The sequence below is a fragment of the Scyliorhinus canicula genome, chromosome 14 (genome assembly GCF_902713615.1).
Source record: "Scyliorhinus canicula chromosome 14, sScyCan1.1, whole genome shotgun sequence".
NCBI lineage: Eukaryota > Metazoa > Chordata > Chondrichthyes > Carcharhiniformes > Scyliorhinidae > Scyliorhinus > Scyliorhinus canicula.
Genome location: NC_052159.1, coordinates 99,450,602 through 99,474,971, shown reverse-complemented (window position 1 = coordinate 99,474,971; position 24,370 = coordinate 99,450,602). Strand labels below are relative to the sequence as shown.

The following is a 24,370-nucleotide window of genomic DNA, read 5'->3' as shown; positions in this document are numbered from 1 at the left end:
CAGCTGACTCATGGAAGTTGCTGGCTTAAGATAAACCAAAACGAGAAGGTTCTTCTGGACAGGCAGCGAACACAAAGATGGTCAGCAAGATTCCAGGGTGAAGTTGTGACGTTGGAAAGCACAAACCTCCAAACAACCCATCTATGCAACCCTTCAAACACACCAGCCCTGCAGTAATCAGGTCTGCAGATTATGCAATGGACTTCTCAACCATTTCAGAACCTACTGGGCCAGAGTGGAAGCAAGTCATCCTGATCCCAAGGGACTGCCTAAGAGAGAAGATTGGAGAATGCTGGATCAGGTGCACCCTAGAGGTCATGTTAGGTCTCAGTATATAGAGCTGATTTATATTTAAGTGTAGGGAACAAAATGTCAAACTTTGCTGAACTTCTCACTTTTGTCCCATCAGCAGATAATGAAGTTTACAACTAAAGAATGAGGCTAACATAGTTATACAGTTTATCAGATATAATTTCATGTGGATAAGTCAAATATTTTGGGAGGAATAAGGGGCAGCCCGGTGGCACAGTGATTAGCACGTGCCTCATGCCGCCAAAGGCCCGGGTTCGATCCCAGCCCTGGGTCACTGTCTGTTTGGTGTTTGCACATTCTCCCCGTGTCTGTGTGGGTCTCATCCCCACAGACCAATTGCCCCTTAGTTGGAAACATTTAAACAAAAAAAATTTGAAATTTTGTGGCGAGGCGGGGGAATGAAAACAAGGATTGGGAATATATCCAACTGAAAGACCCTGCAAAGGAAAAGCTCTTATGTGGAGACTTAATAGTAGTTTTTTTAAAAATGGTGTTTTACAAAATACTATTTTCTCTGGAAATGGAGTTAGTAGCAATAGACCAGGAATTTAAAACCATCTCAAAGCAAGAATAGACGTTGTTTTTTACCCAGCAAAACAGAGGGCCCATAGGAGCTTGGAATTTTTTGCTGCAAGTCGTAGCTGAGGTAAAGACCATAAGACAGAGGATCAGAATTAGGCCACTCGGCCCATCGAGTCTGCTCTGCCATTCAATCATGGCTGATATTTTCTCATCTCCATTCTCCTGCCTTCTCCCCATAACCCCCGATCCCTTTATTTATCATGAACTTATCTATCTGTCTTAAAGACACTCAGGTGAATTGGCCTCCACAGCCTTCTGCGGCAAAAAGTTCCACAGATTCACCACCCTCTGGCTGAAGAAATTCCGCCTCATCCCTGTTTTAAAGGATCGTCCCTTTAGTCTGAGATGGTGTCCTCTGGTTCTAGTTTTTCCTACAAGTGCAAACATCCTCGCCACGTCCACTATCCAGGCCTTGCAGTATCGTGCAAGTTTCATTAAGATCCCCTCTCATGCTTCTAAACTCCGAGTACAGACCCAGGGTCCTCAACCATTCCTCATACAACAAGCTCTTCATTCCTGGGATCATTCGTGAACCTCCTCTGGACCCTTTCCAAGGCCAGCACATCCTTCCTTAGATACGGAGCCCAAAACTGCTCACAATACTCCAAATGGGGTCTGACCAGAGCCTTATACAGCCTCAGACGTACATCCTTAGTCTTGTATTCTAGCCCTCTTGTAATGAATGCTAACATTGCATTTGTCTTCTTAACTGCTGACTGAACCTGCACATTAACCTCAAGAGAATCGTGAACAAGGACTCTCAAGTCCCTTTGTGCTTCTGATTTCCGAAGCATTTCCCCATTTAGAAAATAGTCTGTGCCTAAATTTCTCCTTCTGAAGTGCATAACCTCGCATTTTTTCCACATTGTATTGCATTTGCCACTTCATTGTCCACTCACCTAGCTTGTCCATGTCCTTGTGCAGCTCCCTTGCTTCCTCAATACTACCTGTCCCTCTACAGATCTTTAGCAACAGTGCCTTCAATACTTTCTTCCAGATCATTAAGGTACATTGTGAAAATTTACCGACTGCCATCCTGAAAAGAACCCTTTATCCCCACGCTCTGCCGTCTGCCAGTCAGCCAATCCTCTATCCATGCCAGGATCTTACCCTTAACACCACGGGCTTTTAACTTATTTAACAGTCTCCTATGTGGCACCTTGTCAAAGGCCTTCTGGAAATCTAAATAAATCATGTAAAGGCCATTGCATCTTTTGGATGGAACATTCAATTCATATTTCAAGTGGTGAAGATGCAATGCCATAGGTAGAGTAGGAATTCATTTTGGAATACATAAGCAAAATGTTGGCATAAAGATGATGGACAAACTGTCTCTCCTTCTGTGCTGCAAGCCTCTCTGGTTTCATATTATACCAAAATTGTGCATTCGTAAAGACAAATCTAATACCATCTGCCTGCTAAATGTATTCAGTTGCTGGAGTGAGACCGGGAAGTTTACTTACTGGAGAAAATTAGGGATATCAGGATTGAACTGTTTTCTCTCTCGGAAATGCTGCACTGCAGCATTAAACGGTTTCACATACAACAATTTTGCAATTTTATTAGAAATGCATTATCTTCTTTCAACAAACATCTTCAATACTGTTAAAATGCTTAAGAAAGTGAAGGCTAGGTGGATTGGCCACACTAAATTGCTCAATTCGGAAAAAATAAATATTTATTTAAAAAATACTTCCGAAGGTGGGGGCCAGAAATTGACTGTTGCATGCCACCATGTGCATCACCATTTAATTAAGGGATGTGCCTTCAATAATCCAAGGTTTTCTCATTTGTGTTGAATGAGTACAACTGCCTCACGGCGCTGAGGACCTATCCCGGTCCCGGGTCACTGCCCATGTGGAGTTTGCACATTCTCTATGTCTGCGTGGGTCTCACCCCCACAACCCAAAGATATACAGAGAAGGTGGATTGGTAATGCTAAATTGAAATGAAATGAAATGAAAATCGCTTATTGTCACAAGTAGGCTTCAAATGATTTTACTGTGAAAAGCCCCTAGTCGCCACATTCCGGCACCTGTTCGGGGAGGCTGTTACGGGAATTGAACCGCGCTGCTGGCCTGCCTTGGTCTGCTTTCAAAGCCAGCGAATTAGCCCTGTGCTAAATAGCCCCATACCTTAACCCCAGCACCTTAATTGGAAAAACTAAAAAGAAATGAGTACAACTGCATCAGCAAAACTAAAGTTGATTTTCTTTGCTCCACAAACTTGAGCATGATTAAAATTAAATCAGAGCTACTCAATTCAAATCAAAATTAAGCTATTGGTGTGCCGAAGTAATAGTAGTAATAAAGCTGACCAAATTCCATCTCCTGTTCCTCCTTGTGAAAACTTGCTAAGTCATAGTTTCGGGATCACAAGCTATCCTCTGATACATCACTCAGCTGGCTGCTCTCCACAGGAGCCTGGCGGTGATCGTCGGCAGGCCATTTAACCATGAATGAATCAGAGCCGAGTCAAATTCTACCCTCCCTCAACATATGAACTTTTTTGGAAGTTTTCCACGAGGTCTCAGAGCATAGCGGTTTGGGACTGTATTTCCAAATCGGGGGTTAAGAGATCAATTCCCACCAATCAATACATAATAAAATTAGTACGGCATTAGAATCCAGCAAAAACATGCCAGCTCTGTGTGGTTGACTTATTTCAACAGGATAACAGATTATCCAGTAAACTAGATACATTTGTCAATGGGTAAGACAACAAATGATTAGTATTAAAAAAGGAATCTGATGCAGGACCAGCTTATATCCTGATGTACTTGCCAAAAAAACCACCACGGATGACTGAAGAGGCAAGGAAGATAAAAATAAAAGCAACTGGGGTAGTACAGTGGCTTAGTGGTTAGCACTGCTGACTCACGGCGCTGAGGACCCAGGTTCGATCCCTGGTTCACTGTCCGTATGGAGTTTGCACATTCTCCCGTGTTTGTGTGGGTCTCACCCCCACACCCAAAATGTGCAGGGTAGGTGGATTGGCCGTGCTACATTGCCCCTTAATTGGAAAAAAAAAAGAATTGGGCACTCTTTAAATTTATTTATTTTTAAAATTTGTTGCCCATCCCCAATTGCCCTTGAACTGCGTGGCTTGCTGAGCTATTTCAGTGGGGCTGGTAAGAGTCAACCGCAACGCTGTGTGGGTCTGGAGTCACATGTTGGCCAGACCGGGTAAGGACAGCAGATTTCCTTCCCTGAAGGATATTAGTGAATCATATGGGTGTTTTAACGACATTTGGCAATGGTTTCATGGTCATCATTAGACATTTAATTCCAGAATTCTATTGAATTCAAATTTCACCCTCTGCCATGGTGGGATTCGAACCCGGGACCCCAGAGCATTACCCTGGGTCTCTGGCTTACTAGTCCAGTGACAATACCACCGCCTTCCATATTTACCACAGTTTTGCCTAATGCAAGCATGTGTGAGGTCATCCACTTTGGATCTAAAAATTATTAAGACAGATTACTTTCTAAATGGTGAAAAATTAGAACAGTGGAGGCCCAAAGAGAATTACGGGCTCATTTGCAAAGATTAAAGTATCATGGACGGGTATGGAAAAGACAAATGGAATGTTAGCCTTTATAGCTGAAGGACTAAATTACAGGACGTTAGACATCATCTTCAGCTATACAAAGCCCTGGTTAGACCACATCTGGAGCACTGCAATTAAAATTGAAAATACAGCAAATACTCTGCACCTCTGGCAACATCTGTAGCAAGAAAAACAGAATTAAGGTTTCATGATGAAATGAAAATCGCTTATTGTCACGAGTAGGCTTCAATTAAATTACTGTGAAAAGCCCCTAGTCGCCACATTCCGGCGCCTGTTCGGGGAGGCTGTTACGGGAATCGAACCGTGCTGCTAGCCTGCCTTGGTGTGCTTTCAAAGCCAGCGATTTAGCCCAGTGTGCTAAACAGCCCCATCCTTCTTCAGAACTGGAATACTATATTCAGTTCCGGACATTAGATCTGACTAGATTTTTACGTTAGTCTTGGGAGGGAATGCAGCACAGATTTACTAGAATGATGCCTAGACCCCAAGGGTTAAATTAAGAGGGGAGATGACACAAACTGTGGTTGCATTCCCTGGAATTTAGAGGATCCAAGCTGATTTGATCAAAGTGAGGAAACAAATAGGATAGATGAACTATTTGCACTGGCTGGAGAATCTAGGATGAAGGGAGCCTAAAAATCCGAGACAAATCTTTTGGAAGTGAAGGTAGGAAAATTTAATATGTAAAAGAGCAGAGGTGTGAAATGTTTTTCCACAAACCAGAATCATTGGGTCAATTGTTAATTTGAAATTGGAGATTGATCAGTTCTGCAAACCAAGAATATTAAGGGAAATGGGAAAAAGCAGGCACATGGAATTAGAGCACACGGATCTCATTCAACGGTAGATCTGGCTTGAGGGGCACCTCTTCCTATGGTCCTATCTGCCTCACTGTGCTGAACAAAGCATACATTGCAAAAATAATTGCTAGTGACGTCAATTTAATTTTCTAAAGTCAATGGCTATAGTAAAATTGTTAGCTTATTCCAGTGTCAATTCAGGCACTCACCTGTCGTAGGAGCTCTTGATGTTTCAATCGAAGTCTCTCTTTTTCAAACTGGAGTTGCTGGAGCCTCATTTGCTGTTGTGTGTTGGAGCCTGATATCGCCCCTCCTTGTGGACTGTGTGGACTATGAGAACCTATGGATGGAGGTGGCTTGACAGGAGCACTTTGAGTCAGTCTTTGTTGGTCCACTGCTGTTGTCAAAAATAAGAGACCATATTATTCAAACAAATTGAGAGATTACGAAAACATAGCTATATCTGGGATTTACATGTTATTAGCAATCCAGGGAAATCCTGCATGTCAGTCGTTCACAATTAAACTAAATGCAAGTATTTCCCAGAAATGCCAGAAACACTTTTAAAAAAAGCTTTGGACATAATCAAACAACTCCATGTAATTCAAACAACTCCATGTAATTCAAACACCACTAAAAATCCAAGAATATCTGGGTTTGAATATTCCAATCAGCATTCAAAATACCCGTAGTTCTTGATTGGACTAGTCAACTCACTGCCAAAAGTAACATCTATCAAAGGCGTTGGATGTCTCCTGGTCCTAGATAATATAGGATAGACATTCAGTGAGTTTATCGAGGGCTGCATGCCACAGAGTCTGTTATACTGGTAGTCTATCATAGTGGTATTGTAACTGGACTAGTAATCCAGAGACTCAGGTTCAAATCCCATGGTAGTTGGCGAAATTTGAATTCAACAAAAATCTGGGATTAAAAGTCTAATCATGACCATGAAACCATCGTCGATTGTTGTAAAACCCCATCTAGCTCACTGGAAATATGGCCTACATGTGACTCCAAACCCATAACAATGTGGTTGACTCTTAACTGCGCCTTCAAGAGCAATTAGGGATGGGAAATAAATGGGCAGCACGGTAGCATGGTGGTTAGCATCAATGCTTCACAGCTCCAGAGTCCCAGGTTCGATTCCCAGCTGGGTCACTGTCTGTGCGGAGTCTGCACGTCCTCCCCGTGTGTGCGTGGGTTTACTCCGGGAGCTCCGGTTTCCTCCCACAGTCCAAAGATGTGCGGGTTAGGTGGATTGGCCAGGCTAAATTGCCCTTAGTGTCCTAAAAAATAAGGTTAATGGGGGTTGTTGGGTTACTGGTATAGGGTGGATACGTGGGCTAGAGTAGGGTGATCATTGCTCGGCACAACATCGAGGGCCGAAGGGCCTGTTCTGTGCTGTACTGTTCTAATTCTAAATGTTGGCCCAACCAGCGACGCCCAAGTCCAGCAAATGAATAAATAAAAATCATTAAAATCCTCATACTAATCATTTCAGTGTTGTATAAATACTGATTTTTAAGAGCTGTGGACATGTGTCTCAAGTGTCCTCAAGCTGTATTTCCAAATATATTATTTGGAAGAAGTATATTACTATAAAACTTGGGACACCTCATGTCCCATGTATAATTACGCGACCTCGACTCAGAGGATGCTCTGTCCCAGATGCAAATTCAGGGGAGGTGCATTAAGGGACGAGGGGGACGGCCCGGAGGGGCCTCCAGACACAGAGGTCTCCCCAACAAACCTCCCCATTCCCCTCTCTTTCTCCCCCCCACCCTTCTCCCTTTCCTCCCCCGTATGTTGATACAGAGGCGAGAATATCTGATCTCTCCAGTGCAAAATTTAGTACTTGTATGGAGTTTGTTTTTGTCTAACTGTTGTTTACCATTTTAATAATCAGAATACGTACCCCCCCTTACGTTGGTACAGAGGCATGGGTGTCTAGTTTCTCCAATGCAAAATGGGTGCTCGTACCGTTTGGCCTTATACAACTGTAATGTTTACTGTTTTAATAAAAAAAATATTTCATAGGATAACCAATAGTCCCCCGGCCAATAGGATTCACGCAGGTTATAACATGCTGTGACTGATAAACAGTGATCACCTATGTAGCTGAGTATAGGCAAGTAATTGACTGGAATCATTTGTAAAATTTGGTACCAGCGAGTTGCAGAGATCTCATAGCAGCTTTCTTGGTTTAACCTTTTTGCAAACACTCCCAGGTATGACATCAGATGCAGATTAAAAACCCTCGCTATACCAAGAAATCAACCACAGAAATCTGTAGGGCTAAATATTTCCGTTTTCCATACCAACAATTCTTTTGCTCAGAAATATTAGCAATTTTTGAAATCAAATTCCATGCAATTTTTTCTCAGCTCACACCATCGACATTTCTATTAAAACAGTAGTTAATTGCCATCACTAATAAATTAAATTTTGTTACAGAAAGATGGAATGTAAAAAAAGTCACTGCAGCTTCGCAAAATTTATTTATTTTATAACCAGCTTCAATTCATGTCACTTCATTCATTTGCAGCTCTCTTAAAAATAGATTCCCATATGTAAGTTTTAAACTTCCATCTTGCTGAGGGAGTGTGCTGGACAAATCACCGTAGCCAAGTGAAGAGAAAGAGTTTCCTAATGCTGTTATACACAGTAGTTGACAACATACCCTGCATTCACAATGCATTGAAAATATTGGCATATGAACAAAAAGTTTTCAACACCTAATAATCCAGATGAGAACAACAAACATCAAACAGACTTGCTCTTGCATAACTCTTTTTATGACCTTCCCAAAGTACTGAAGAAACGGAACAAGTTTGTGCACAGCAAGGTCCCACAAACTACAATGACATAAATGGGCAGGCAACCAGTTCCTGTGATCTTGATTAAGGGATATAATATTGGCCAGGTCTGTTCCTCTTTGAACTAGTGCCATGGATCAAGTGCCATGGATATTGTACATTCACCCAAGGGGGCTCACAGCACCTCAGTGTAATGTTTCATCAAAAAGTGCAGCACTCCCTCAGAACTGTCCCCTAGATTGTGCGCTCAGGTCTCTGGAGTGGGATTGGAATCCGCAACTTTCTGACTCGAGCCAGATCAGAACGCTGACCCTATACCTCAATTTGCCACACCTTGAACAAGAAAGGTACCAGTCATACAAATCATGACTGCCGGATGTTTGATGAATTCAACCAATGGATATAGCTGAACCAGACTAGAAAGGTCCAAATTATGCATCAATTTGGAACAGAGATATTGTGTGAGGTATTACATTACTTACTGTAATATATGTTACACATTTGCTTCTTACCGAGATGCTCTTAAAGTCACTGTTGATTAATACTCGTAGTCACCCGTTGAAAGCAAATAATTTATCAAGTAACTTCAACAAATAAACTGAGTTTGTTCTATCTCCAATACTTTTACTAGATATTAAATAAATAAGATTAAATAATAATAAACTATGATTAACTCCACATGCACTCTGAGCTAGCTCTCTATACCACTGGTCACTAGTCACAATATACACAGAGGCGGGAACTCTGAGTCGGTCTTTTATGCCCCTCGTTAGTGCTGCCATGTGGTGATCACTTAGCTGCTATTACTATACATTAACCCCTTGTGTATATACAGATATGCAGATCACTACATGAGGAAAGATTAAGGCTTAACTATAATCAAATAGGTTGGTATTACCTGTAAATGAATAATGCTTACTGCCTCCCTGTAGCTTAGCAAGGGGTCAATACCTTCGAAGAAAGATGGAACGGTGCAGGATTTGTGGCGACATTCTCCATTTGCTGCTGAGAAATTGAAAGCCATTGTAGATGTGCAACTGGGGGCAGCACGGTGGCGCAGTGGGTTAGCCCTGCAGCCTCAAGACGCCGAGGTCCCAGGTTCAATCCCGGCTCTGGGTCACTGTCCATGTGGAGTTTGCACATTCTCCCCGTGTTTGCGTGGGTTTCGCCCCCACAACCCAAACATGTGCAGGCTAGGTGGATTGGCCACGCTAAATTGCCCCTCAATTGGAAACAATTAATTGGGTACTCTTAAAAATTTTTTTTAAAGTAGATGTGCAATTGGTACTTTTTAAATTGAATGGAACTCGTTAAGAGGTTAATTATGGGGTGGAGTAGGGAGATATTTTTTGAGTGGGAAACGGAACCAGTGCCAGAGCAGCATAATTTCTAAACTGGAGAGTACCACAGGGACTTTCAAAGTGACAAGCCACCACCAACAGTGAAGCAAAGACACAAAACCAAGGGGGGGAGAAAGAGGGGGGGGGGAAAGAGGGGGGGGGAAAGAAAGGGGGGGAAAGAAAGGGGGGGGAGAGAAAGGGGGGGGAGAGAAAGGGGGAGGAGAGAAAGGGGGGGGAGAGAAAGGGGGGGGGAGAGAAAGGGGGGGGGGGAGAGAAAGGGGGGGGAGAGAAAGGGGGGGAGAGAAAGGGGGGGGAGAGAAAGGGGGGGGAGAGAAAGGGGGGGGAGAGAAAGGGGGGGAGAGAAAGGGGGGGAGAGAAAGGGGGGGAGAGAAAGGGGGGGAGAGAAAGGGGGGGAGAGAAAGGGGGGGAGAGAAAGGGGGGGAGAGAAAGGGGGGGAGAGAAAGGGGGGGAGAGAAAGGGGGGGAGAGAAAGGGGGGAGAGAAAGGGGGGGGAGAGAAAGGGGGGAGAGAAAGGGGGGGGAGAGAAAGGGGGGGGGGGAGAGAAAGGGGGGGGAGAGAAAGGGGGGGGGAGAGAAAGGGGGGGGGGAAGAGAAAGGGGGGGGGAGAGAAAGGGGGGGGGAGAGAAAGGGGGGGGGGAGAAAGAAAAATAGACCAATGATTGAAATTTAAGACAGGTGATGGAGATGGTTTTCAGATGCTGAAGGTGGGAGATCTTCCCACACACTTACATATCTGGATTGCATTACCTCTTCCCCTACCACAAGTTGAAGAGGTTCTTCCTCTCCCCTACCCTCGCTCCTCAGATATGGATCATCACCTTGACCATTGTTATGGCCCATGGTTTAGAAAACTCCAAAGTATATCATGGAGTTCACCTGACCTACTGTATTAATTTTGGTTACCGGGAGCACAAAGGCCTACCCTTTCAGGTGTTATTAAACAGAGGCCGTACACACTTTTTATCAAAAACAAACACACACAGTAAGCATTTTTATCAACTACCAACATAAATACCCCACACAGCTACAGTAATCTATGTATAACCCTTAATAAATTTCCCCTTTGACTGTTTCAATTTAACAATATCCCATAAACCAAAAAATCCTTTTACCAAAATTAGATAACTGTAGATATTGGTTTTCATCCTTGGAATTAAACTTTAAAATTGAAAAGAGAGAGACAGGCCGAAATACTTCTCTTTCTAATCCTACAGCAGCCAAAAAAATGAAAGCAAAAACCCAGTCACCAAAACAGCTCCCAGCTCAAAAAAACAAAAGTAAAACCCAGAGCCACAGCCCAGCTCCACCCACACAATGACATCACTGAAGCAATGTGACAAAATAAAACATTTTTTAAAGGGACACTCCCATGACACCATGAATGACAGTTAGAACATAGAACATAGAACAGTACAGCACAGAACAGGCCCTTCGGCCCTCGATGTTGTGCCGAGCAATGATCACCCTACTTAAACCCACGTAACCCGTATACCCGTACCCCAACAATCCCCCCATTAACCTTACACTACGGGCAATTTAGCATGGCCAATCCACCTAACCCGCACATCTTTGGACTGTGGGAGGAAACCGGAGCACCCGGAGGAAACCCACGCACACACGGGGAGGACGTGCAGACTCCACACAGACAGTGACCCAGCCGGGAATCGAACCTGGGATCCTGGAACTGTGAAGCATTGATGCTAACCACCATGCTACCGTGAGGCCCACTTTGATTTATCAGAAACTGGCATGTGTGCTAAGTGGCATCATTAGACTTAAAACACATCACCATTATTCACTTTGTAATGTAAAAGGTGCCCCTATCCCCTTCCTGACCCACACATTTTCTATCCAATAAATTAGTGAACAATACATCACCCACATAATGTTCCATGAGGCATTGCCAGCCCCTACCCAGAGCATTTCCTTAGTGATTAGTGACACTGGTTATTTCTAGTTGACACGTCACCTTGTGCATGAGCTATGCCACTCAATGCCATTTGCAATAAATGCTAAAAATCTTCAATTACAAGCAATGATTTGACTCAACTACAGATGAATAAAATATGCCTCTAAAAATCAACATTGTGGTTCAACTATGCAAAATAACCATGTTGTGGTTACACCAAATTCATCCTCAGAAGCAGCAGTCTTGCATTGCCCATTCATAGGGGTCACATTTCTTAAACTGGTCTGCAGATCAACTTGAACTTAGCACTAGTGAACAGCTCAGTGGTACACAGGCATGCCCAATAGCTGGTCCCTACTAGCACATTGTTGATTCAACAAAATACAGCAGATGCTGGAAGTATAAGAAATGCTGGAGAAACACTGCAAATCAGGCAAGATTCCTGGAAAGAGAAACGGAACATTTCACATTCTGATAAGGTTCATTGATCGGAAATGTTAACTTAGCTTCAGACATTACAGATGCTGCCCGATTTGCTGAGAATTTTCAACATTTGACTGTTACATCACACAATTGATGTGTCCCGGGGGCAGCATGGTAGCATTGTGGATAGCACAATTGCTTCACAACTCCAGGGTCCCAGGTTCGATTCCAGCTTTGGTCACTGTCTGTGCGGAGTCTGCACATCCTCCCAGTGTGTGCGTGGGTTTCCTCCGGGTGCGTGGGTTTCCTCCCACAGTCCAAAGATGTGCAGGTTAGGTGGATTTGCCATGATAAATTGCCCTTAGTGTTGGGTGGGGTTACTGGGTTATGGGGATAGGGTGGAGGTGTTGACCTCGGGTAGGGTGCTCTTTCCAAGAGCCGGTGCAGACTTGATGGGCCGAATGGCCTTCTGCACTGTAAATTCTATGTTTTTCTCTGTTTTTAATTACTGATTGGGAGCAGGTTGACGGGACATGCTGTACAAGGCATGCCAATCTTGTTTTCTGGGTGACCGTCCACATTAGCAGGCACATTCAATTGGCTTGGAGAGCAACAAACTCTGATTGGTCTTCTGCACCTTACGTGGGATATTTGCTATTCCCAATTGCAACTAATGTAAATTAGAATCATGGAATCCCTACAGTGCAAAAGGAGGCCATTCAGCCCATCGAGTCTGCACCGACTTTCCAAAAGGGCACTCCATCCAGGTCCACTGCGTGACCCACCCTACCGCATCCTATCCCCGTAACCTGACCTTCGCATCCCTGGACACTAAAGGGCAACTTAGTATGGTCAATCAACCAAACCTGTGCATCTTCGGACTGTGGGAGGAAACCGGAGCTCCCGGAGGAAACCCGCGCAGACACGGAGAGAATGTGCAAACTCATACAGACAGGCACCCAAGGCTGGAATCAAACCCAGGCCCCAGGTGTTGTGAGGCAGCAGTGCTAACCATTATACCTGACAATTAACAATCTTTCAGTGTTCTTAAAGGAGAGGGACAAATGTGGCTATTAAAGGCAGTCCAGCAAACATCCGCTGTTGGCAAACTACACCTCTATCCTTCACTTTGACAACCCAATTCATTGTTTCTTCCTAGAATGGAGGCCCATCGTCAACATACTCCACCGCTGAAGATGTTCTCCTGCTGTACAAAATTTCCTATTGTTATTGCTGAAAACTGAGACATGTTGCTGAAACTTCGTCTTATACTTTTCAGTACAAATGCAAAAACACTAAATTTCAAACAATTACAAGAATTCAAACGACAGGATAAAATGATGCTGGTTGGAAGTGAAGAAGTCAAGTCTGATTGGCCGAGGTATGGTCATGGAGACAGCAATGGGGATGCAGACACCCCAAGTTCCCAGGTAATTCAAAAAGGCTTGAACATATTCCTCTTGTTTGCAAAAGAATGAATGCATACTCGATCGGCCGAATGGCCTCCTTCTGCACTGTATATTCTATGTAAATGTGTGCCACTTCTAGCAAACATAAATTAACTATGTTACGATCTCGACCTATCATCTTTATAGATAGCATTTACAGTGCAGAAGGAGGCCATTCGGCCCATCGAGTCTGCACCGACTCCTGGAAAGAGCACCCTACCCAAGGTTTACACCTCCACCCTATCCCCATAACCCAGTAACCCCACCCAACACTAAGGGCAATTTAGCCTGGCCAATCCACCTAACCTGCACATCTTTGGACTGTGGGAGGAAACCGGAGCAAACCGGAGCACCCGGAGGAAACCCACGCACACACGGGGAGGATGTGCAGACTCCGCACAGACAGTGACCCAAGCTGGAATCGAACCTGGGACCCTGGAGCTATGAAGCGATTGTGCTATCCACAATGCTACCGTGCTGATAACCAATCTCAAATTGGTTATTCATGTAGCTATTAGTCACTCAGCACTCTCACTTGCAGCATAAATGATCATTTGAAATGGCGCATTTTTGTGTTTGTCCTAATGAGTGCAAGACAAAAAGCTTCAGCAACACTTTTTCGTTTTCAGCAATATTAAAGTTCTAAAGTACCAAGAAATTGTCTCTTCACTACCCTCACTTTCTCCAAATAAAATATATTACTCTGGGACCCTGTATATATGTCCTACTTGAATATGCTGGTCTTTTCATGGGAGGGGTGAACATTTTTTGTTTTCATTCTACTTGCATCCCCATCTTTTTATAGTGTGTTAGCGTTTATTAACATGAGGCTCCAGTTTAAGAGCTGTGGGGTTATGCTGCAACTATACATGACCCTGGTGAGACCACATTTGGAGTATTGTGTGCAGGTCTGGTCACCTCATTATTGGAAGGATGTGGAAGAATTGGAAAGGGTGCAAAGGAGATTTACCAGGATGCAGCCTCGTTTCCAGGATAGGTCTTATGAGGAAAGGTTGAGGGAGCTAGGGCTTTTCTCTTTGGAGCAGAGGAGGATGAGAGGCGACTTTCGGTTTATAAGATGATGAGGGGGATAGATAGATGTAGATCGAGTGGACGTTCAGAGACTATTTTCTCGGGTGGATGTAGCTGTTACAAGGGGGCATAACTGTAAGATTCAGGGTGGGAGATATAGGAGGGATATCCGAGGTAGGTTCTTTACTCAAGAGAGTGGTTAAGCTGTGGAATGGACTGCCTGCTGTGATAGTGGAGTCGGACACTTTAGGAACTTTCAAGCGGTTATTGGATAGGCACATGGAGCACACCACAATGACAGGGAGTGGGATAGCTTGATCTTGGTTTCGGACTATGCTCGGCACAACATCGAGGGCCGAGGGGCCTGTTCTGTGCTGTACTGTTCTATGTTCTATTTTTTAAAAACATGAAAAGGTTCAATCGGTACTGTTCTCTGGTTTTGCGTGAAATGAAAAGTTAATTAAACTTTTCTTCCAATTTTCATCCCTTCCTCACATTTCCTTGATTTATGTCTGCCTCCCTTTTCCTTCCTCAATGTCTGTTGTTTCCATTTCTATGGATAGGCTATCAACAATATTTACTACGTCCACTAACTCCCATAGTTACGTTGATAACCCTTCCTTCCACCTCATTTCCTGTGAAGACTGCTCCATTTTCCCAGTTTTTCTGCTGCACCCATTCTTTTTTTCTTAAAAAGTATTTTATCACAAACACGTATCAAAATAGGTTACAGCCAATAAACACCCCGGGAAACATACTTCTCAACAATCAACTATAGTCTGTACAGATTTGCCCCCTTTTCCCCCCTCCCCACCACCCCTGCATCCCCAAACACCCCCCACCTTTTCTCAAACCCCCCCTGCTGAGCCCCTTAACTCATGCTTTATGTTCTCCAAACACAGGAAGTCATACAGGTCACCCAACCATACCGCTACTCCCCGGTGGCGATGTTGACCACCACTCCAGCAAGATCGGCTGCCACGTAATCAGAGAGACGAAGGCCACGACATCAGCCTTGCTCCTCTCCACGAGCTCCGGCATCGCAAATCCTAAATATCGCCATCAAAGGACCTGGGCCCACCCCCTCCTCCACTATCCTGGCTAAGACCGCGAACACTCCTGCCCAGAATCTTCCCAATTTTTCGCAACCCCAGAACATGCGCACATTCACTGGTCCCCACCCACACCTCTCGCGCTCATCTGCTACCCCCTGAAAGAGCCCACTCATTCTTGCCCAAGTCATATGCACCCTGTGCACACCTTAAATTGTATCAGGCTCATCCTTGCACGAGGAGGTCCTGTTTACCCTACACAGTGCCTTAGTCCATACTCCCCAATTGATCTCCATTCTCAACTCCCCTTCCCATTTCTCCTCTATCTTCACCACCCACTCACCTCCCTGCTCCCCAGCCACTTGTCTATATCCCTAATTCTTCCCTCCTCTTCCACATCCGGAAGCAGCAGTCGCTCCAGCAGGATGTATCCCGGCAACCTAGGGAACCCCCTCCAAACCTTTCGCACAAAGTCCCTAACCTGTAGATACCTGAACTCACTAACCCTCGACAGCTCTACCCTCTCCTTTAGCTCCACCAGACTGGCAAACCCTTCCTCCAAATACAAATCCCTCACCTTGACCAGCCCCACTTCCCTCCACCTCCCATATACACAATCCACCGCCGCCCGGCTCAAACCGATAATTCTCCCACAGCGGCGTTAGGTCTGACATCCCTTCCATCCTAAAATGCTTCCTCAGCTGATTCCATATCTTCACCATGGACTGCACCACTGGGCTTCCTGAATACCTTCTTGGAGCCATTGGCAACACTGCCGTCACCATAGCCGTCAAACTAGACTCCTTACAAGATTCTGCTGCATCCATTCTGACGTCACCTTCCACATCTTCATTTCCCTCAAGGATACCCCCCCTTCCGCTCCCATATCGACAAGGCCTTTGACGGTATCTATTCCATTTCCTACACTTATGCTCTCATTCCTTCCCTTTGCTCTCACTCTTTGGGTTCCCCTTGTCCTCTGCTTCCAAACCACCAATCTCCACATTCAACAGATTATCTTCCGCCATTCACACCAAACAACTCCCCTCTCCTTTCAGCATTCCAAAGGGACAATTCCCTTGACAATACCTGGGTCCACTCCTCAATCATCGGCAACACACCTTAGCATTTCCCTTGCATTCAAGGACACGAGATGTGTTTTTACCTCCTCTTTTCCCATTGTCAAGACCACAAACATTTCTTCCAGATGAAACAATGATTTACATGCAATTCAGAAAACCATTCACAATACTATCGCCTTGGCAGCACGGTTAGCACTGCTGCCTCACGGCACCGAGGTCACAGGTTCGATCCCGGCCCTGGGTCACTGTTCATGTGGAGTTTGCACATTCTCCCCATGTTTGTATGGGTTTGGCCCACACAACCCAAAGGTTTGCAGGGTAGGTGGATTGGCCATGCTATATTGCCCCTTAATTGGAGAAAATGAATTCGGCACTCTAAATTATCTAAAAAAAGTAATACCATCTCCTTTCCATTGAGACGGCCAACCAGAGGATAGGTGATCACTTTACAAAACATGTTCAGTCTGCCAGTGTGACTAAGTTTCTGGTTGCCCGGCATTTTAAATCTCTGCTGCACACCATCCTCAACCTCAGTATCCAACACTGTTCCAATTGAGCACTCCGCAAGCTTGAGAAACAGCACCTCAGCTATCAATTTAACACTCTCAGCCTTTCAGGACTTCTTCAATTTCAGGTCATAACAACTCTTCTCATGTTTTTTTATGGACAACCACTATCAATGAGACTCGGGTTCATTCCTACCTCGCATGATTGTCTGCGTGGGTTTCCTCCCAGAGTCAAAAGATGTGCCAGTTAAGTGGACTAGCCATGCTAATTTGCCCCAAGTGTCCAAAAAAGGTTAGGTGGAGTTATGGGGATAGGGCTTAGGTAGGACGATCTTTCACAGGGTGGTGCAGACTCGACAGTCGGAATGCCCTCCTTCTGCACCTTAGAGATTCTATGAAATATCTATGAATGATCCTGCTTTTTCCCATTTATGCCTCCATTGAATCATCTTTTGTTTCTTTACTTGTTCCATTCCCATCTCCTCGTTATTTAATCTCTCTTTACTCAATAACAGAGCTGTCCTATTTTTTCCCCCTCCCCGCCACTTTGTCTCTGTACTCATTTAAAACTTACTTCAACTCTTCCAGGTTCAACAAAAAGTCATCACCCAGAAATGTTAAATTCAGTTTCTCTGTCTCTCTAGAAGTGCTGCCTGATCCAAATATTTCCAGCATTTGCTGGTTTTATATTGGAAAAAGAGTGGGCCTGTTGTCTTTGAAAATAAAAGTGTTAAAATGATGATCAATTCTTTAGTGTTATTATCCCGGGCGACAAGTCTCAAGGCAACCTCCCAGGTGCAACTCAGTGTCTGATCAAGGGGAGGGAGAAAAATAAACAATGTTTTTAGAACCATTTATTCTGAAAACATTTTCTTTGAGAGTTTTGAATGTTGGTTATCTTCCTGACATGAAAGCAGAATCATATTTGTGACAATAACAGGCAACACAATCTGCGTTGGTGGAATCATGTCGTACAACCGACTGGAAAATAATGACTGCCAACATTTGAAAGTAAGCCTACAACTGCGTACTTTTAAACTTGACAGAGTAACCATCTTTTTTGAAATTCACCCAAGAATCTGTTTTGATCTATTTTTCGTGCTGCATGAGCCCAAATTAGGCCTGTATGCCAATCCCTCAAAACTATTTGTGCAAATGTCAACCCTTCCTAAAAAGTGGTTTCAAAAATTCAACTATTATACGGCTCTCTATAGTAGTTGAAAATCAGCGTGTGCACAAGGGAAAGGCAAATTGTGTTTGATTAACTCATTAGAGCTCTTTAAATGAAGTAACAAAGAGGGTTGATGAGGATAATGTCATTGATGTATAGACTTCCAAAAGGCATTTGATAAATGCACCATAATAGGTTTGTTAGCTCATGTGATTAAAGGGTCGCATGGATACAAAACTGGCCAAAGAATAGAAAGTAGATTGATGAGCAGTTCATTTTCTGACTAGTGGTGTCACTCTGGTTTGGTGTTGGGACTATTGCTGCTTTTGATAGGCATTAATGGTCTGGGCAGGAGTATAAAATACATAATTTTAAAGTCTGGAAATGGCACAACACTGAAATATAGAGGAAGACGTCAGGGAGGTCAGAGAGATTGGTGTGATGGGTAGACACATGGCAAATGAAATTTGGTGCAGACAAGCGTGACATCAATAGATTAGATAGGAAGAATGAGGAGAGGCAATACAAATCGAATGATATAATTTTAAGAGCGGGTGCAATGACAGAGATACCCAGGGTATTCATGCTCAAGTCTTTGACAGTAACAGGACAAAGGGAAGCAAGGATGTTTAATTATTGGCTTTATAAAGAGAGGCAGAGAGAGTACAAAGCAAGGAAGTTACAATAAACGCTCAAAAAATTGGTGATAGTCCAGTTGGGAGTACTGTGACCAATTCTGGGCACCAGTGGATGGATATCAAGGGCCTAAGAGAACGCGGTGATCATCAACTAAAATGGTACCAAGAATGTTTGATTTCGGTTAGGTAGATAGATTAAAGGAACTGGCGTAATTCCCTTTGAGCAGATAAAGTTAAGGGAAGAATTGAGAGGTGTTCAAAATCATGAATGGTTTTGATAGTTTAATTAAAGATAAGCGTCAGTAAGTAACAAGAGGACACAAGTTTTAATGCAGTAACACAAGAAAAAAAAGTAACACAGCAAGTTATGCTGACCTGATCCAAAAATTATTTTGAAAGGTGAAATGGATAAACATTTAAACATAAACCTGTAAACTGGAATCCAACATTGCCAGGGAAGTCTGCCAAGAGGAGATGGTTCGGGTACAGTTGGAAGTACATAATAGGGAGAAGCACAAAGCTAGAGCTCTGGGATGAAAGAAAGATGAAGTCGAAAAAGGGTTCATAAGACAGATGCCGGGCTGATAATAAAAGTGAGAACCATGATAAATATAGAATATACTGAGGGGAAGTGAGAAAATGAGTATAAAAGGCAAAGAAAGGATATGAGAAAAGACTGGCAACTAACATTTGAGAAATCCAAAAGTCTTCTGTATATGAATAAAAAGGAGTACGGGTGATTAAGGGCCAAAATTGAGATTTATACAGGGAGGCAGAGGGCACTGCTGAGGCACGGAGTACTGAGTACAAGGAAGAGTCAGTTGCCCCAGTCATCGTGTAAAGGGAAGTAGTTGAGACACTGGGTGGATTGAAATAAAAGACATGGTATCAGAAAGGCTGGCTTTCGATAAGTCAGCAGGATTGAATCGAATGCATCGGAGGACACAGAAAAATAAGTGGAAATTATATAGACACTGGCCATATTCTTCCAATTCACCTTATCTAATCGGGGTGGTGCCAGGTCACTAGAGAATTGAAAATATCATATCTTTGCTCGAAAAATGGTTTAATGACACCAAAAAAACCACAGGCCAGTCAGTTTATCTTGACTGGAGGAAACACTTGCTGGCGGGATTTATCGGCTGTTCACGACAGTGAGACATTCCGGTCCCACGTCAGCACATGGGTTTCCGGGCAGTGAGGGGTGCTGTCAACAAGAAATCCCATTGACAACGGCGGGACCGGTAGATCATGCTGGCGGGGTGCCTTCCCTGCCGGAAAATATGCAGCAGGGTGGTTGGTAAATCTCGCCCTATGATCTAGGATAAAATTAAGTCACCTGGATAAACATGGATGAATTAAAAGTCAGCACTGATTTGTTATGGGTAGATTGTGTTTGACTAATTTAATTGCATTTTTGATGATGCAGCAGAGGGTTGATGAGCATGAAGTGGGGTAGATAGATTTCCAAAAGCCATGTGATAAAGTGCCACATGCAGCAAAGTTAAAACACTTGGAAGGGATGGCAGCATGGATACAAAGTTGGCTGAGTAACAGCAAACAGCAGTGATGAAGTTGTTTTCAGATTGGAGAGAGGTGTATAGTGGAGGTCCTTGAGGTTACTATTATGTCCATTGCTTTTCTTGGTCTACATTCATAACTTTGACTTAGCTATGTAGATTTTTACAAAATGCTTAGAAGTCTGGTGACACGTGAGGAGGATAGCGAGACTTCAAGAGGCCATATCTATCCTGATGGAACGGGCAGGCTCATGACAGAAAATGTAATGCAAAGATGTGGGAAATTATATAATTTGGACGGAACAATGAGGAGACCCTCATGAAGCAAGCTTTATGAATACATCATAAAGCTTGCAAACAATACAGGAGTTGAGATCTGGGGTACGTGTACGCAAATTATTGGAGGTGGCAGGGTAGACCAAGACCATGGTTGAAAATGGGCTTTACAAATAGAGGCAGAGCACAAAAATAAGGAAAGTACGGTGAACTTTCATAAAATATTGTTTCAGCCTGAAGTGGAATATTACCGGAGCACTGCAGCAAACTCCAGATACTACACTTTAGGAAGGCTGTGAAGACGTTAGAGAGGGTGCAGAAAAGATTTACAAGAATGGTTACATAAATGAGGGCCTTACATGGAAAAACAGGAGAAACTTGGGCTGTTTTTCCTAGAGAAGATTGAGAGATTTAATAGAGCTGTTCAAAATCATGAGGGGTCTGGACAAGCAGAAAGAAACAATTCCCAGTGGAGGAAGTCCACCCGTTTGATCTCATTGAAATCTCTGCTCCATCTGTCCCAAATTGCAGAATTTACCATCATTGTTTGCTTGTTGACCTACATTGGCATATGGTGCACCCACATTGATTTCTAAATTCTCATTATGTTGAAATCCCTGCATGGTCTCACTTCTTCCTCTTAAGAGTTCAACAGTGCAAGTGCTATACATGCCCTTAACCTCGTAGGTGTGAACACAAGCAGTTCTCTGACAGCAGTATGCTTCATTGTGCCTTTTCTGACCCTTGTAGCCTGCCTTTTAATGATTAGGTCAAATTACACATTGCAGGTTGTAGAATTATTCTTCAACAGACAGGATTAAATTACACATTTCAACTAAATGTATGGTGTACCTGGGCTCCAAAGAAACCAATCAAAAATTTAGTCCATTCCACTTGCGTTGGAAACTCAGCTCTACCAGCCTTCTCACAAAAAATGCATTTTATTCACTGTAATTTCAATTGATTATGTCCGTTATTAATTAGTCACAGCTCCTGATTGGTAAACAGGCCATTAATTACCTCTGGCTCTCCAAGCTCGTATTAATGATCCCACCCACTTAACTGCTTCATCCATGACATTAATCCTTTGTTTCCCTGTAATCATGTGGCTGGCCTTTATCTTGTGATGGGGTGATTACTTCGGACTGCTTCATCAATGTAACACAAAATAACCACTCAAGCCTTTTAGTACAATTTACAAAGCTAAAGACTTTAGAACAAAGGACCCAACTGTGGCTATCAAATTTCTTGAATCAACATCAACAACTTCCTCATTAAATAAAAAAGCCCATTTTAGAAAACAGTCAACGTTCTGCTCCACATTGAGATGCATGCCTTTATTACTACCTTCAAAAACAGAATTTAGATTTATAGCTACACTCTGGTCACCTCATAAAAGGGTTTGACCATGGACACAAAATAAACCAAACAGCAGCATTCTATGAATTTCCTCATTGCACAGTGCAATGTCTTAATTGTGCTGTACTGGATGATTTATGAAGCCCAATTAATAGATTTAATCCAGAGTTAGACAAATTTCAAATCCAGGAGTATGTCTCTGTTGACTGAGCTGTTGTAAATCTTTTATAATCCCGCAAAGGATATAAAACACCACACATTACAGAAATATATTTGACACACTGGAAGTATATTGCCGAGATTCTGGTTCAAACAAGTTTACTTTTGCTGCGGAGCTTAATAACTAAATTTGCACCATTATAGGTTAATTTCCAGTTAGTAGATAGAGTGATTATGTAACAAAAAAAAAAATCAATCAGAACACAGAAAAGGGTTTATATAATAGCCTCTTGCCAATGCAAGATGGCCACTGATACCCATCTGCAAATGTGCACTTCTCTGCTCAGGCTAGGAAATCCAATGGCGACACTGGGCAGACAGTGCTAGTAAAACCTGCCTTTAAAAAACCTTCTGTGATAGAAGGGAGGGAAATATTAAAAAGAGAGAACGTTGGTTTCCCTTCCAGATTACTAAACAAAAAGTAGAAATATATGGGCTGTGTATAAAATTGCTTTAACAAGTCTGTTGCTTTGAATAGTGGAGATGAAGGGGAAAGAGGGGCAATGTGCCTAGTTGACGCCTCACATTTATGCTTTGAGTCAGGTTTTTTTTGGTAACTTATTTCTATTAAATTGCATGTATTTAAAACTGTTCGCAGTTAGCCATCTATCCCTGACAAAGCCCGTCTGGTCTTCTGCGACCACTTCTGATAAACAGTTCTCCAGTCTTCTGGCCAGGACTTTTGAGAGTACCTTTGCATCCACATTGTGCAGCGAAATGGGTCTGTATGGTTCACATTCCATCAGGTCTTTTAGGGTATCAGTGATATGGTGGCCTGTCTCATCATTGGAGGCGCCTCGCTAGCAAGTTTGCAGACATCGCCCGCAGGTGAGGGATGAGAGCCGGTGCAAACTTTTTGCTGGGAACCCGTCAGGTCCCAACGCCTTCCCCATCTGCATGGAGTTGACTCTCTCCATGACCTCTCGGAGTTCTATTGGTGCATCCAGCTCCTGCCATCTGTCATCCTCACGAGGGGCATGTCCAGTCCGAGGAACAGTTTGATCCCCGAGTCCCTGTCGGGGGCACAGAAGTGTATTGTCCCCAGTAGAAGGCCTCAAATGCTTTGTTGACCTTTTTTGGTTCGATTACCAGTCCGCCATTGCTGTCCTTTATCTGGGCTATTTCTCTTGTGGCTGCCTGCTTTCTCAGCTGACGAGCCAGCAGGCGGCTAGCCTCTACCGTTAGGTAACCAAAAGCTTAGTCAGAGATAGCTTTAAGTGGTCTCTTATAGGACTGCTGGAGAGGGTGCAGAAGAGATTTACCAGGATGTTGCCTGGTATGGAGGGCATTGGCTATGGGGAGCGGTTGAATAAACTCGGTTTGTTCTCACTGGAACGACGGAGGTTGAGGGGCGACCTGATAGAGTCTACAAAATTATGAGGGGCATAGACAGAATGGATAGTCAGAGGCTTTTCCCCAGGGTAGAGCAGTCAATTACTTGGGGGCATAGGTTTAAGGTGAGAGGGGCAAGGTTTAGAGGAGATGTACGAGGCAAGTTTTTTTTTTTTGTTTTTACACAGAGGGTAGTGGGTGCCTAGAACTCGCTGCTGGAGGTGGTGATGGAAGCAGGGACGATAGTGACATTTAAGGGGCATTTTGACAAATACATGAATAGGATGGGAATAGAGGGATACGGACCCAGGAAGTGTAGAAGATTGTAGTTTAGACGGGCAGCATGGTCGCCACGGGCTTGGAGGGCCGAAGGGCCTGTTCCTGTGCTGTACTTTTCTTTGTTCTTTGTTCACTTTAGACTGCTGCCTGCTGACTGAAAACTAGCCTTTATTGGTGACTAACTAGTTAAGCTCTACAGCAAAAGTAAACTTGTTTGAACTACAATCCAGTAGCCTTCCTCTGGAGCTACCAGAGAGCAGCACCGGAAGCTTGCTGCCCCAGTGCTACACAGTCAGCAAAATATGAAAGTAGCCCATAAGCAACTCACTGGCCCCTGTAATGATTGTGGCCAGGAAATGACATAAATTATCTTACACCAGCAATCATCTTGCTTGAGAAAAGAGGGAGAGCGAGAAAAAGCAGGCAATTGTGGTCCTAACATCTGTTTTGGGGAAGCTATTGGAACCTATGATTTAAATCCAAAGCGACGAACCGTTTGGGGAAAAATTGCCATTTGCAAACATAATTTCACCATGCACTTTTTGAGATGTTGACGAAATAATGAGCTTTGGTTTTTTTTTTTCCCCCCCCATTTGCTGGGATGGTAATAGGTGTGCTGAAGATAAAGTAGTTTAATTAGTTTGAACATTCCTCTCTTTTCCAAGAGAAAATCTTCCACTC

General features: G+C 43.6%; 1 protein-coding gene across 3 annotated transcripts in view; it reads right to left on the bottom strand.

Annotated features, from left to right (window-relative positions):
• The window catches only part of yap1 (Yes1 associated transcriptional regulator), a 172,875-nt gene that overhangs the window by 13,617 nt on the left and 134,888 nt on the right, over window positions 1-24,370 (bottom strand). For all 3 annotated transcript variants that reach the window (XM_038817709.1, XM_038817711.1, XM_038817710.1), the window contains one exon: window positions 5,475-5,662. In XM_038817709.1, coding sequence (XP_038673637.1) covers window positions 5,475-5,662 — 188 coding nt within the window. The remainder of the gene's footprint in view (window positions 1-5,474; window positions 5,663-24,370) is intronic.